Raw genomic sequence first — 16,030 nt, 5'->3', positions numbered from 1 at the left:
TTAAGTTAGCAAAAATGTTTATTCATCAAAGTTTTGGCGAAAAAAAAAAAAAAAAAAAAAAAAAAGAAAAAACAGAAAAAAAAACTGAAATATGTAGACGACAAAAATATAAAACAAACAAATTTTGAAATTAAAAAAAAAAGATTTATTAGCAAAATTTGCGAAATAAAAAAGAAAAAGACAAAAAGAGTACAAAATAAAAAGGACAATGTGAAAAAAATGATAAAATTTAAAAATTTTTGCAGTTTGCTAATTTATGTTTTAATTTATTAATTGAACAAAAAGTAAAGAGAAATTAATGAAGCACATTTATAAATATATTTAAGTTTATATATTGGTAATGTGCTGACAAGAATAAACAAAAAATTGGGAGAAAAAAAAAGAAAACAAAAAGAAAAATGAAAAGTGAATGTGAATGGAAAGAATGGGGAAAACATCACTTAATATTAGCTCTGAGCTTGAAATTAATTAAAGATGCATCAAATAGCATTAAAATTTTTGAAATCATTTAGTTTTTTTCATTGTTTTTTTGTTGCTTATTTGTATAAAATTGATGAAATGAATAAGTTAAAATTTTGTTAAATTTCTTTTAATTTAACATAATTCTGAAAAAAAAGAAGAAAAAGTATTTAAATTAGCGAGTTTTTACTACGCACATTTTATCTGCTAAAAGAATTTCGTAAAAAAAAAAAAAAAAAAAAAAAGAAAAAACAAATTATGCAAATGTATGAAAGTTTTGAAAATGTAATTATTTCAAAACGCTTTAGCTTTTATATGTTTGTTATAAATGTGAATATAAAAGGTACAAATATAAATATAATATAAATATAAATAAATATAAGTATAAATATGGATACATAAATGCTTAAATAAATTTTCTAAAACGATAAGAAAAGGATTGGGGCATAAAATATGAGCTTTAAAGCATGAAAATTTGTCAAAACAAGCCTGCTTAAGGAATTTCATCATGAGACATGAGAAAATAAGTTGTTATTCAGCCGAAGTTGCAAAATTCACAGTGTAATGATGGATGAAAATTGAAAAATTGGCCCAGTTAAATTCATATAAGACACTATAATCATTATTCTGTAGTACTTAATTCAATACTAAATGTTGTTTGATGCAAAACTTTTCAAATTATAGCAATGATTAAAATAAAAAAGAAAAAAGTTGGTTAGGCATAGTTATTTTCAAAGATATAAGGATATGATTTTTGAATAATTTAGAGGTTTCATTTTTGTTCCTTAAGTTCTCTAATTATCAAAATGTTAAACTTATCAGTTCAACATTTTGATAAAGTTGTGAGCAAAATATGTCTGAAATTTGATAAAATATTATGGCATTGCAATTGGAGAAGGAGCAATTCTGAAATTGAAACCTCTGTGGTTGTGGTGCTGAAAAAAGGAAAGAAAGAAAAGATTTAAAAATTGCCAGAAGAATTCGACGAAGTTTTTTGCTTATCCAAAGTATAAACACAATTTATTCAAAATACATGCATTAACGCATCGATGCATCAATTTGCAAATAACTTTTTTTTTTTTTGAAAGAATAGAAATGATGAAAAATTTATGGAAATTATTTGTAAATGCAACATATTTACCAATGTTATATAGAAGCATTTGCAAATCATTTGTGTTTATAGGATAAGTAATTAATTTGTGAAATGACCGCTGTAAAGAAAATTTAGTAATTAGTGTAGTGATTAATATAAAGATTTTTTTAAATATAAAGATACTGTCTTTTTTTTTTGAAGTAAAAAGGATAAAATGGAATATTTGTTTTTAGAGGAAGAGATTGAATATTTTACTTAGTTTGGATTTTTTAAAATCAGTTTTCCACCAGTAGTAGATCAATTATTTAAATTAATAAAAATACTTTGCTACTATTATTATTTATTTACAACGACTATCAAGTGAATGAAATAGAATTTTATAGATTTGGAACAGTTATTTCTTTCTCCTTAATTTCATTGATTTTTTTCAAAGAAATTAAATTAAATTAAAATCTCCCTCTTTTTGTTAAATTTATTTCCTTGTTGTTTTTTCTATGAAATAAAGGCAAATACAGGAAGAGAAAAACAAAGAAATTTGGGAAATTTTTCGGGATGAAATTAAAGAAAATGAGATTTTTTCGGATTTGCAATGAAACAAACTAAACAATGTATGAATGATAATGAAAAGCAAAAGAGACGAGAAACTGAAATTATAGCAAATGTTGAAATGTTAATGGTTTCAGCTAAATTTCATCATTACATTAGTAATTAAAAAAGAATTGAAAAAATGATTTTAAAAAGCAAAAAAAAGCATCGATAAATAAATATTGTTTTTCTGATTTTTTAACTTTTACGTTACATTTCTAACATAAAAAAAGAAACATCAAAAAAGTGTAAATTTAAAATTGAATCTTTGAAACGAAAATAAAACAAGTAAGCAAGCATCTGTCAGTTTTTCATTTCTCATAAGATGTAAAGTGGATGGAAATGAAAAATGATAAGTAGCAAATTAGAAAAAGAAAACAAAGAACAAAAATAAAGGCAAAGTGACATATGATTAATCATTCATTGTCTAAGTCTTATTTGAAATAAAAACAAAAAACAAGATAAGAAAACAAAAAATTTTGAGGTCAAATTTTTTAAATTTCCTTAACAAAGTTTGTTTTTCTTTTTTCCGAAGATGACTTTGTAAAACCGATACAAACTGAATTATCACGCTCTTTAATTTTATCTGAAAGAGAAAAGAATGGAAGGGACTGGAGAAAATATGAAAAAGAGAGGGAAAGAGAGAGAGAGGAAGAAAAATTGACAGCAATAATATTGAATTTAGTCTTTAACATTCAAACTAGCAAGCAAAGCAAAAAAGCACTTCAGGGCCTAATTCTATTCAATTTTAACTTTTTTTTTCGTTTCATTTCAAGCGCTAATAGGCACATTTTCTAAGTTATCTCTGAATGATACTAGCAACCTTATTAAATGAAAGATTTAAATGATGTAATGAAATAAGCGGAAGAAGTGAAAAGGAAGGTTAATGATATTTGTCTTCAGCACAACATTTGCAACAAATGAAACATAATTTTTTTTTCAAATATATTTTAGAAAATTGCCAGTGATTAATAATTACTTCAAAAAATTTCTCAATGACGTAATTACTAGTGCTAAAATAAGCACAGTTAATTTAATGTAAAAGATTGCCATAATTCTGCAATGAAAAAAACGATCCTTCTCCAATATTTTTAATTTTAACAGTAAAAAAAAAAATAATGAAAAGCGTTTTTGAAAATTTTATCCAAAAAAAATCAATTTACAAAAAAAAAAATAATATGCTTTTAAAAAATGGAAAAGATTTCTGAAAGAAGTTAAGTGTTGAAATAAATCAATTTGAAATGCAATTTACATTTCTTTTCTTAATTTTCGTCTTTTTTTTCCCTTTTTTTTTTTTGCTACCCGCAATAAACAGATGAAAACTACTTTTAAAGCACTTTATATCTCGTGTATTCCCTGCAAAAAAAAATTTTTTTTTTTTCAAAATGAGCCAAGTAATTTAGTTTGCTTCTTTTTTCTTCCTCAATTTTTTTCTTTCTATTTCTTCCTCTCTTCCTCTCTCTCTCTTTCTCTCTCTCTCTCTTTATCTCTGCGTTAAAGGTATTATTCAGATAATTCTTGCATTTATAATAAATATGCACATTAATCTAAATTATCTGGAAATGAATGAATATTTATGATTGAAGCTAAACAATGTTATAATGATGTCGTCAATGACGTAGTAGTAGTTTAGTCACGTCGCGTAGCACTGCTAGAACCTTGGTTATGTCATTGTATTATTGTTTATTTATAAGTTGTATAGCTGCAAAAAAAATAATTGTTAAACAAGTTAAAAAAATACAAATAACTTGTTTAATTTTAACTGTTAAAGTTTAATGCATTAAATACCAAAAATCTATCGCAATTTCATGCGATATTAATTCCCATAGAATAGAATACCAGTTCAAATAATCAATGCTCAATCTAAAATAAAAACTTCTAAAATAAAAAACAATGTATTAAACAGCATATTATATTTGCTATCGTGTAATAATAATGATAATTAATACTAATGGTTAATAACAATAATAATAATAACAACAACAATAATAATAATATTATTATTAAAAATAATAAGAAAAACAATAATAGTAATAATAATAGCAAAATTGTTTGAAAAAAAAAAAAAACAGTAATTGTATTTATTACATGCAAGGTGTGAAAATGAACAATTTTAGCAGAGAAAATATTGAATAGAACATTTCCGCACATTTTCTTTCATTCTTTCATCTATTTTTTTTCTCTTTTTTTAAAAATTTCTTCTTTTCCTTTTCGTTTCTTCTTTTTTTTGCATCATTTTATTTGATATTTGCTAAAACTTTTTAATATATTTTAAATAAATCGAATTTGATTTAGTTTTTTCAAATATCGCTTTGAGACTAAATTGAATTTTTATATTTCCTTTTTTTTGGCTTTTTACACTTTTTGCTCTCTGCTTTGCTTTTTGCTTTTTTTTCTTCTTACTTTCTTCTCATGTATATCATTTATGGAGGAAAATTTAGAAAAGTCAAAGCGAATAAATGAAGAAATTGAAATTTTTTGTTCAAACCAAAAAATGAAAATGATAAGAGCTAAAAATCATTGTACCTCAAATTATTAAATATCAATGAATGATAATGAAAACGTACAATTTTTTTTTTTTTTTTAAAAAAATTTCGTTTTAAATTATTAAATTTTCTATTAATTCTATCTTCCTTTGATGAAATTTCATCTTAAGCGCAAACAGCTGTTTGCAATTTTGGGAAATAATTTTAAAATATTTAACAATTATTATCATTGTGCGTAATAAACCTATTATTTCATTGGTTAAAATTTCCACTAAGGTGAATCTTAATTAAAATAATATAATGTTTCTTTGAAATTATAATCGATGAAATCTTAAAAAAAATTAAATTGAACAAATTAAATAAATTCAATTGGGCACTAATATTTTAATAACAGCTTAAAAATTCTATTTTTTTTTTTTCATTTTATTTTATTTTTTATTTTTTTGAAATATCTCAAAAAAGCGATTGAGTTTTTTTTCTTTCTTTTGAAAAAGGTGATTTAAATAATGAAAATTGAATTTTTTTTTCTTTTTTTTATAGAACAACAAGTAAGAATATGAAGTCATTTCGCCTTTTCTTCCAATTTTTTTTATCTTTTCGTTTTTAACTTCCTCTTTTTTGAAAAATGAAGAAAGGTATTGAATAAAAATTTCATAATTATCAATTTTTATTTGAATGTAATTGCAGTTGCAGTTTTAATTTCTCAAATGATATTATCCAAAGTATTTTAATTAGTATTAAAAATTGTTAGGTTTCATTTTTGCGATTATTGATTATAATAATTTTATATTCCCAATTTTTTTTTTTTTTTTTTTTAAATCAATACTTCTCGTTTTCATGTCTTTTCTAATATCTTTCAAGTTTATCGATGTTTTCTTTTTTTCGTTTTTCAACTATATTTGCATGTCATTTCATTTTAATTGATGTCATTTCTTAAATTGTCCCACTCTTTGATTAGAATTTATTAAATGACATGAATGGCTATGCCATTTGTGTGTAAACCATCAAATTGATCAAATTACACTAATTTATTGTTGGTCGATTAACAATTATTTGATAACATTGCCACAAAAAGGTTTGAAAAAAAAAATAATCTGAAATTTATTTCCTTTCCATTTCAAAATGCTTACTTTTTAAACATCGTTATGGTATAATAACAATAATTTTAAAATGCGAAATAAAAAATAAATCAAAATCTGATAACAGTTATGAAGAAAAAAAGATGAAGAATGGTGATGATTTTCTCAAGAAATTAGGAATTTCAAGAGAAGGAGAGAAAGAGAGAGAAGAAATAAATGTTGAAATTTTTTTGAAAGAAAAAAAATCGAAAAAAAAGGGAAGTTTATTATAATACTTATAATAGACTTACCGTTTTAACCGAAACTATCGCATTATAAATTATTGCAATTAAATTTTCTCTCTTTAACACCTTTTTTCATCCTTTTTAGTCGTAATTTCAGGAGGAGAGAAAGAGAAGGAGAAAGTAAGAGAAGGAAAAAAAGTTAATTTAAAAATTAAAAAAAAAAAATTAATTTAAAAATTAGTGTATGAAAAAAAAGACATAAATGAATTTTTATCTAAACTATTTCTGCTACTGCGATTTGATCATTTTTAAACAAAATTTATGATTTTAATATTGTGAAAATAAACGGAAATGAAAAAAAAAGTGAAAAAAGGAAAGGAAAAAACAAAAAGGGCAAACGCGATTAAAAGATGGTATGAAAAAATAAGCAAAGAAAAAAGAACAAGGAAAGAAAAAATTGGAGAGAAAAAAAGATTAGAAAAAGTAAAATAGAATATATCAAAAAGAAAATCAAAAAATTATTTAGAAACAATTTATTTAAATAAATTTGTTTCTTACCAAAAAAAAAATGGTCGATAAATTATAATGCAAAAAAGTGCTTCGTTGAAGAAATATTCCATTAAAAGAATACAGAGGAAAGGTATTTAGCGAAGAAATTAAAGCAAAATGATATTCTTGAGGAAAAGTAAAGAGTAAAGAAAGATTTCGGATATAAGAGAAGAAAATAATTCTGAGTAAAAGCTAAATAGCATGGGATATGTTCTGCGCATAAGGCAATAACAGATTGTCAGCTAAATGCAATCTGTAGAGGAAAAAGGTTTAAAAGTGATGTTAGCTAAGTCATTAAAAATGATATCAGATAAGTTTAACTGAAATTGAGTGAGTTAAATAAAATTGAAAAAAGAAAAAATTCCATTAAAAAAAACGAAAATACTACATCTAAATTTAAATAAGTTATGATGGCGAAAATGAAATAATGAATGGAATTGAATTAGCATAAATATGCAAATTCGAGAAAAATGTTTAGATATACTGTAGAATTCTAATCAAATAATAATTTTTAAATTTATTGTTGTTAAAAGGTAGCTGTATTAATTAGTTTAGGCTCAAATTCAGATTCGGAATTGTGTTTTGGTTTGTTTCGTGCAGCTTGATTCACTCTACGATGACCTCTGCGTGTGATCGAAGTGTTATGCCACGTGGTACCATTTCTCATATCATAAAAATTTTTTTAATTGAATTCAACTTTTTTTTCCTTTCTACTTAATGCTGCTATCAGTGATATTTAATTATTAATAGATTGTAGGAAGCATATTTACCAGTGATCAATGTATCTTTTAATGGCTCTATTAAATTTTCCTATAAAAAACATTTGTCCTTTAGAAATTCAAATTTTACCATTATTATTATTATTATTATTATTATTATCACTATTATTGATGAAAATGTAATGAAAATGAGTTAATAATTAATGGTGATAATGACGATGATAGTAATGATAATGATGATGACAATAAAAATATAATGATAATAATAATTTAGATGATTTAAATGAAGCGGAAGATTTATTATTGGCAAATGAAGTCATCATTGGTCGCTTTGTTGTAGAAGAAAAAATTGGGCAGGGAAGCTTTGGGCAGATTTTTAGGCACTTTCTACTATTTTCTTTTTTTTTTTTTTTTTTTATTAAATTTCCCTATAATAGTCGTACAACATTCGTTGTAATAAAATTATATTATAGTCTGCCTTTTTCTCAGTGTTTTTTTTTTTAATTTTTTGGTTTGAATCATTTGAATTCGTCGTAATCGAAGTTTGTTTTATTTTGTATAATTTTAATGAAATACTTAAGAATTGAATTACCGTTTTATCACTGTCCGTATTTTATCATTTTCAGTTACATTTCATAATATAAAAAGAAACGAAAAGAAGTAAGAAAAATTAAAAGAAAATAGAACAATGTGGACAGAAAAATGCATTTAAATATAAATTTACCCTTAGCTCATTCAGTTATTCAATTATACGATTTATCTGAAGAATTAACCATAAAATAAGTTACATATCTCTGGGTTAATAATCCATAAAATTAGCATAGAGTATTTTTTTTTTTTATATATAGAAATGAATTGCAGTTTCTTTTCCATTTCACACATTTTTCTTTAGAACCGGAAAAATGAAATCAGAGTTTTTTTTTATTTTTTTTTAACTTATACCAACTTTATTTTGAACCTTTATCGAAATTTTTAAATTTTCTCTTGTAAGATGTTGAGAAAAAAATGAATTTAAGAAAATGGGTTTTCAAAAATTGAACCAGAAGTTTTAACAAAAATAATTTTTCATCAAAACTTTTTTATAACATCAGAGGAAAAGATAAACGTCAAAAACGAACTGTAGCAATAAAAGTGGAACCAGAACATCACGGTGAATTAGATAATGCGCCGAATGATCCGCGTCGTTTAGTCATCGAACAACAAGTCCTACTAACACTACGAAAAAAAGTCCTTTAATCATCGTCATTTTAATAATATTTCTGGTAAAACTAAAAATAATAGAATACAAAAACAAAAAAAAAAATTATGCATTAAAATTTGAATCAATTAATTTAGTCAAAAATGGAAAACTTTTTTCTCTCGAATCTTTTTTTTCCTTCAATTGAAATATTTCCATTCTATTCCCATATAAAGAATAATACGCTGCATGTTTAAAATTGTTTCATGAATTTAAGTGTATCAACTATTTTTTAAATGATAAGCTTAAAAATACTACTTATATTAATGGCAGGCAAAAACATTTCTTCAAATACACGAGGAATAGCTTAATAAATTTATAAACTATCAGCAGTTCAGAACAACCTCAATTTTATTCAAAACAATTCATGCTAAATATTTTTGCTAATAAATTTAGCTTTGAGAATACTAGAAAATAGCTTTTATTAATATGAAACAAAATTGATTAAACATTGACTTAAATTAAAAACTTAACGATTTATTATTAAAAAATTCTCTGTTTGAATTATGGGATAATTAGTACTGTTTTTCTAACTGAATAGATTTTCTTACTTATTGTATAGCCCAACATACCAATGATATATGCAAGTGGAAAAACAGAAAGGAATTGTCCGTATATTGTGATGCAAATACTGGGAAAAAATTTGACGACGTTACGGAAAGAACGAACGGAACCAAAGTTCACTTTATCAACAGCATTCCGTACTGGCCAACAAGTAATTCAGCACTATATTTATTATTATTATTATATTATCATCATTTCCTTCCTAGTGATATGAATGAAGCACGAATTTCATTTTGATTCTGTGCTTTGCAACGATGAAATCTTTACGCAATAAATAAATTTGAACAGTTCATTTCATTTTGCATTTTTATCTTTTCTCAAAGGGGAAAAAGGCGGAAAAAAAATATTCAATATCATTTTTTTTTTTTTCAAATATTCCAAGACAATAGGAAATCAGTGGATCAATATAACAATATTAACAACTAATAATAGCAGCAGTAATAACAGTAATGTTAATAACAATTAGTAATAATAATAACAATGATAACAATAATAATAATAGTAAATAATAATAAAACAATAATATTATTATCGCGAAGATGGTAACATTGTTAATAATGATTATAGCAGTAATAAGCAATGATATTAATAATGATAGAATTGCATATTAAATGCTAAATTTTTATAATTTATCAAAAAGTTTTATTTCATTTTAAAAAAACTACAAAAATTTGCAGTAAGACATTTGAATTTAATTATGATAACATTTCATAACTTAAAGGAAAAGCAACATAAATTAGAGTAAAAAATAATATGCAGGTGGCACATGCATTGCAGTATTTGCATGAAGCAGGTTATATACACCGCGATGTTAAACCATCAAATTGTTGCATTGGTGTTCCACCCGAAACATCCATCATTTATCTTGTTGACTTTGGTATTCATCTCTTTTTGTCATTTCAGCTTAATTTATAAGTTAAAAAGAAAGGAAACAAAACCAATAAATAAACTTTTTTGTTCTTTAAAAAAATATGAAAAAAAATTTTTTATCCTATTTTTTAAAAATTGTTTTCAATTCTTCAATGCATAACATCTTTATCTATTATTCTGATCAAGAAAGGAAATAACATGAATGAATGTTTGCTGTTATCTTATCGAGCAATCATATGAAATTCTTTTTGTTGTTAATCTAATCGTTAATTCACAAACAAGACAATTATCTATTAATAATTAATTAAAATATGAAAGAGGGCAAAAGAGGAAGCTGCAAATATTTAACTTTATTTTTTGTTAATCAAAAAAAAAAAAATTTTTTTTTTCTTTAATACCAAGAAAGAAATAAAGAAAAAAGTTAAATAAAATGTTTTTTTTTTTTTTTTCTTTCTTTAAGGAATGTGCCGAAAAGTGATCGATTCAAATGGTAAATGGCACATGCCGCTATTAAAATCAATATTTAAAGGAACTTTACGATATGCTTCGTTGAATGCAATTCTTACACGTCAATGTGGGCCATGTGACGATATGATGGGATGGATTTATTCCATTGTAAGATTTTAAAAAGAAAATAAAATTAATAACAGATGTTATTAGCATTCATTTTTATGAAATTCAATAAAACCATTGAAATTTCCTTCTATTTGTTCTGATATATTAATTTGTGAATAGTATGTTTAAAAAAAAAAAAAATATATTACATTTTCAATTCATAAAAAAATAGCGACATTATCTGCTTATGACAATACTGATATTGATAAATCAAACAAAATCATTAATTACGTTTTTTCTTCGCTTTTCTTTTTCATCATAAAAAAATAATGATAACTGATTGAAAAGCTACAGATGAATTTATTAAACATGTTAATAATCTTTTAATTATATATAATTATAATTAATTTTAAATTATATTATTACTAATCACAATTAATATAGTTTTTTAATTATATTTAATACATATTTATAATTGCAATCAATTTTAAATATAATGTGGAAAATTAAAAACAATTATGCTTAATGTATATGTATAGACTTGTAGATATTTTTTTCATCTTAGAACCTATTTATTTTAATAAAATTTTAGTAAAAAACTTCAAGTATAAAATAATATAATATGAGAACTGATAGAGAACTTCGTTTTATATATCAAAATTAGTTGCTTCTTTTTTCTTTTTTTATTTTTCTTTCAGAATATCTTTTATAAAAATTTATTTAAAGAATTAATAGAAAATAAAATAAGAAATCAATAATTTAATAATAATTAATATAATAACAATGGTAATAATAATAATAAATAAATAAAATTACTATTAAAAATAAATGATGACAGAGAGAGAGAGAGAGTTAAATTTTCTTCAGATCGAATTAGCATTATCAAAATTACCATGGGCAAAGAGTGCGCCCCGTGATATGATACAAAAAAAGGCGGCAATTACCGGTGAAGAATTATGCGCACAAATGCCGCCACCATTTTTGCAATGCTATAATTATGTTAAAAGTCTAAAGCCAACGGACATGCCACGGCATAGTTTTATTAACGAATGTATTAAACGATGCATTCCACTAAATGCTAGACCAAATGATCCCTATGACTGGGAAATTACTAATGCAACATAAATTTCCCTTCTTTATCATTTTTATATTTTATTTTATGTAATGGTATTATATGTGACAAATGGGAAATAAAATTTTAATTTTATCTATGAATAGAAGCTTAATTATATATAAGATTAAATATGGGTGGGGTAGATCTGCACCATATGAAACATAAAACGAAAACCTACCAAATCAACTTAATGCAAGAATGAACATATAGTTGCTTGTCTTGTAAATGCCTACCACCTACCGCATTGCTATAATCTTAATTTGAAACATGCATATTGACACTATTTGAAAGTGTTCCCATGGTGCTAAAAAACGCCTCGTTCTTGAAAGTACCAACCGAGAAGTGCCCAATTCCATCCATCACAGGTCACTCCCAACCACTCATAAGGACTTCAACCTGCCATATCACAGACATCTGTTTTAACTAATTTCATGGCAACCTGTCATGCTTAACAAGTATAATGAAAAGAACAATTTATTACTAAAAAAATCCTTTTAACAAACATAATATGCTGCGACATAACTTTTAAAAAACTGTCATACTTGGAATTTTTTCACTGCAATTCATGATGCCTGCATAAATTTTGCTTTACCTGAAGACAACATACACCAATATGACAACACTACTTTTTCTTTTTTTTCAGTTCTACGTATAATACCAGAAAAAAAAATACACAAAACGGTTAAAACTCATCTCCCATAAACCGCAAACATAAAACTTTGAAAAGTTAATCACAAAACCGCAACAGGCAAAAAAATGTTGTGAAATTAAAGAAATGACCGCTACGTCGGAAATGCATGAAAATTTCCGCGGAAATATAGAGTTCTAGAAAAGAAATAACTTAAAAAACATGGTTACATGGAGAAAAATTCTAAAATTTCAGCTTTTAAGAAACTTGGAAAAAAAAGCTTCTAAGGAGACTTTTAAAAATTTTTTTATCGATAGAGAAAATCAAAAATCAATCACATAAAATGGAATAATTTAATAGCAGGAAGACCACCAATCCAATCATCAACCTGATGATGACAATAAATGATGAAGAAACAGGTGCTCTCGTCCAAAAAAAAAAAGGAAAAAAAAATGCATTATTGTGGATGAAAGAAGAATAAATCGCCGACAAAGCGGTGCAAAAATCAACGGGGCGAAGAAAGAAAAAACAAATAAGAAACCGTGAAATGAAGAGCGTCATTGGAAATAGCTATCAATTATTATTATGTGTACAAATAGTACAATAGTGACGCAGAAAGAAATCAGCACTTTTAAAACACCACTAGTTTTCTGATAACTCAAAGTCAAATTCTTCTCCTAAACGGCTGGATTAATGGCGAATTGTCTGTGGGAAACCAGCGCTTGGTGCACCGTAACCACGACCGCCATAGCCACCACGGCGTCCAAAACCACGCGCACGACCACGCAGGATCCCAAGACGACGTGCTGGGTCAATACGGCGCCAGACGTACTTCTTCAACTCATTGAAACGCTTTTCTATTTCCTAAATATAAAAAACAGTTCTTCCATAATGTGCAAATAAACAATTTTTCTATAGCCGTGATTAAAAAGAAATCATATAAATTTAATACTGCGGGTAATCATTTCTAGCAGTATGCATAAAATATGCACTGAAATTTTACTAACATGTATATACACGAACAAAAACCTACCTGTTCTTCATATGGGCCTGACCAAGTGTGTGTTTCTTTGATTTGTTGACGAAGTCTCATAAGCGCTTTACCGCCCTGATTCTCACCATCCCAGAAAATTGGCTTATTTGCCTCATCACGATTTTTACGCCAACCGGTACCGAAAACCTACAAAAGAAGTAATATATTCTGAATAATTTAAAATATATGTAAATAAATTCTGAAACTTCAAATTTTCTCAAAAATGCATACTTTATCTTGCGAAGCAACAGCAATATATGTCTTCCCGGTATAAACTAGCAGATTAGCAATCCAGCGTGTCTGCTCGAGCTTCAGACGCTGGCCAGTTTCCCATACATTCATTTTCACCTGAAAAATCAATTGACTGATAAGAAATAATACAGAGTGTTCATAAACTTCAAATACACTTCCAGACAATTAATCTCATAACACTGCGATGAAAATGATAACGGATTGTAAATTACTTCATTCCACTTCGCCTCATCGAAATCCTTAATGTCCTTCATTGCTTCTTCTGCTTTGATTGTGGAAGGAGCATCCAGAATTTTTGCCATTGTTTCTGTATCTCCAAAATGTTCGGCCATTTTGTACCTAAAAACAATAATTCCACGTAGTTTCACATCAGCAACAACTGCAATACCAAACGATTTACTATGCAGAGGAAAAAACTTATAAACTTTAACCTAATGAAATTTACCAGTAATAGCGCTCAGCTGATTTATGCTCGATGCCTCTCTCATCCCGGATAGAAACTTCGAATCTCAAACTAAGGGGATCCTGAGCACCTGCAAATAAATCTTTACATGGAATTTGTGAAGTTAAAGAGAAAAAAAAATTTTTTTATATAATTCTCTCTAACTACTTAACATAATGCTGAGATAAATTCTAAACAATATGCAGACCTCCCACAAGAATGAAGTCACGTCCAATATCGTCATAATCCAAATCCGCCTCAGTTGCCCCAACTTTGAGATTATCTGTTTCAGCTGATACTCCACTCAACCCATTGATGGTCTCCTGCATGCGCTTTACCTTCTGCTTCACTCGTGCGTTTTCCAACTGAAACATGGAATCAACAATACTCCAAAACATTTCATCACCATATTGAAGTGTGTATCGGGAAACTGGAATGTAAAGGACGTTGTGAACAACGCTCTCCACGATACCCAGAAATTCGACGTAGCCAAAAACGACATAGTATTAGACATGAAACTTGAGTGGAATCATAACGTTTGTGATATGTTAACAGTGATAAATGTTTACGACTACAAACGCAAACTATGTATTCACGCACACCCCTTGGAAACTATAAATTAAATCTATTGAGGATTTGAAAAAAAGGTTTAACAAAGTTTGGAAAAGTATTCAGACTTTGAGTTTCCGAACTGCTTGTCGTAAGTTATCCTTTTCCTTTTCCAGCAGAACAACAGCGTTGCGAATCTGAGCCGAATCTTGCTTAATCCAAATAATTTCCTGCAATTGAGATGCCCTCACGCAACATATCCGATTGTACACTATAATCAATCTTTACAAAAGCGTCGGTAGAGAATTCCTTGAATTTAAGGCAAAATTCGACATTCAAATCTCATTCCCCTTACCTGCTGCAAGTTATAAGTGCTGTTGCCCGAGCGACGACCGTTGCCCGAAAGCGGTTGAGGGGTAGCTCCTTCGTCCATTGCAATGTGTGGTGGTTGTTGATGATCAACACTGCTTTCAAAATTGTTGAAATTTCCCAAACCGGCAAAATCTCCGTACCCTAAATGAGACAACAATAACCAGCTTCTTGAAACCTTCCCAATGGTGCAGATGTTCTTTACAATAACTGCCCGATTTGACCCATTCAACTGTTTGGGGCAAATACTCACTTCTTCCATAAATATGACCGACTGCACCATTCATTTTTTTTTCCTGGTCTTATCTAAAAGGATTTCAACTTCCCGTACGCTAAAGAAAATGTGCTTCTGAATTACTCACTACAAAAAATACTTCAGATGTCGAAAAACATTACTCGAGACAGGCAATACATTTCTACGACTACTAAAAGAAGTCTCAATTCTTTGCTTCACGAAATAAAACTTCTTAAAATAAATATGGATTATTACCTCGCGTTCCGACTCCGGCGAAGCTCATCCCAAACCAAATAGTGTACCGTTCCCCGTTGAGTGACCCTACAAATAAGTGAAATTAGTTGAACTTATTTCAGGAAGAGTTCAACTTAGGGCAGAAAAAAAAAGCGCTGGAATATACCGACTTCAAAACACAAAACCGTAACCCGAAAACTGAAAATTATTTAGAAAACAGAATGGTGAGAAAGCAAAAGAGAATTACACTGATTTCGAGAAAAATACTTGTGGAAAACATCGAGGAAATTCCCTGTAGAGAAATAACAAAAACATGAGAAAGAAAGTAAACATTACTTGTTTTACTATCAAAGAGGCTGACGATATGAGAAGTTTCTTGCACTGTAAGCAAAAACTAGGCAACGATATTGCTTTTAAGCTGGATATAATAAAAATATATCTAATGTGAAACAATCAAAGTTACACAAGAAGTAAAAATTTCATCGTAAAATTGTAGGGCGACAAGAGGGTGCACTCGATGACTTAATGTTGGAATTTAATGTTATAAATTATTGTTACAATTCGACTAAGAGATTATCTCGACACCAGACACAACACACCACTTCCAGTAAGTCCCGGGATAAGCATTACATAGCATCACCAAACACCACGATGGCACTCACCATATCATCCATCCACTTATTCGAGCACCAAAGATCCCAAAACTTTCTAAGGAAACGGTAGGTAGACTAGCTTGGCGTGAATCTGTTCAGTT

At 27.2% G+C, this 16,030-nt stretch overlaps 2 protein-coding genes across 2 annotated transcripts; one reads left to right on the top strand and one right to left on the bottom strand.

The window, feature by feature from the left end:
* Positions 1-7,091: 7,091 nt before the first annotated feature.
* On the top strand, positions 7,092-11,545 carry Bm3599 (Casein kinase I homolog cki2, putative; the record flags this gene model as incomplete). The annotated part of the gene is made up of 7 exons (XM_043075504.1): positions 7,092-7,128; positions 7,469-7,574; positions 8,286-8,421; positions 8,994-9,146; positions 9,755-9,872; positions 10,326-10,480; positions 11,288-11,545. The coding sequence occupies 7 exons, from the start codon at positions 7,092-7,094 to the stop codon at positions 11,543-11,545; spliced, it is 963 nt and encodes a 320-aa protein (XP_042931438.1).
* A 1,307-nt stretch (positions 11,546-12,852) lies between these two features.
* Bm9204 (uncharacterized protein) lies at positions 12,853-15,325 on the bottom strand (the record flags this gene model as incomplete). The annotated part of the gene is made up of 9 exons (XM_001894342.2): positions 12,853-13,026; positions 13,196-13,342; positions 13,427-13,543; positions 13,660-13,786; positions 13,893-13,980; positions 14,098-14,254; positions 14,567-14,668; positions 14,794-14,951; positions 15,298-15,325. The coding sequence occupies 9 exons, from the start codon at positions 15,323-15,325 to the stop codon at positions 12,853-12,855; spliced, it is 1,098 nt and encodes a 365-aa protein (XP_001894377.1).
* Between the last annotated feature and the right edge of the window lie 705 nt (positions 15,326-16,030).

The sequence above is a fragment of the Brugia malayi genome (assembly GCF_000002995.4).
Source record: "Brugia malayi strain FR3 genome assembly, contig: Bm_v4_ChrX_scaffold_001, whole genome shotgun sequence".
Taxonomy (NCBI): Eukaryota; Metazoa; Nematoda; class Chromadorea; order Rhabditida; family Onchocercidae; genus Brugia; species Brugia malayi.
This window is presented reverse-complemented; position numbering and strand designations above follow the sequence as displayed.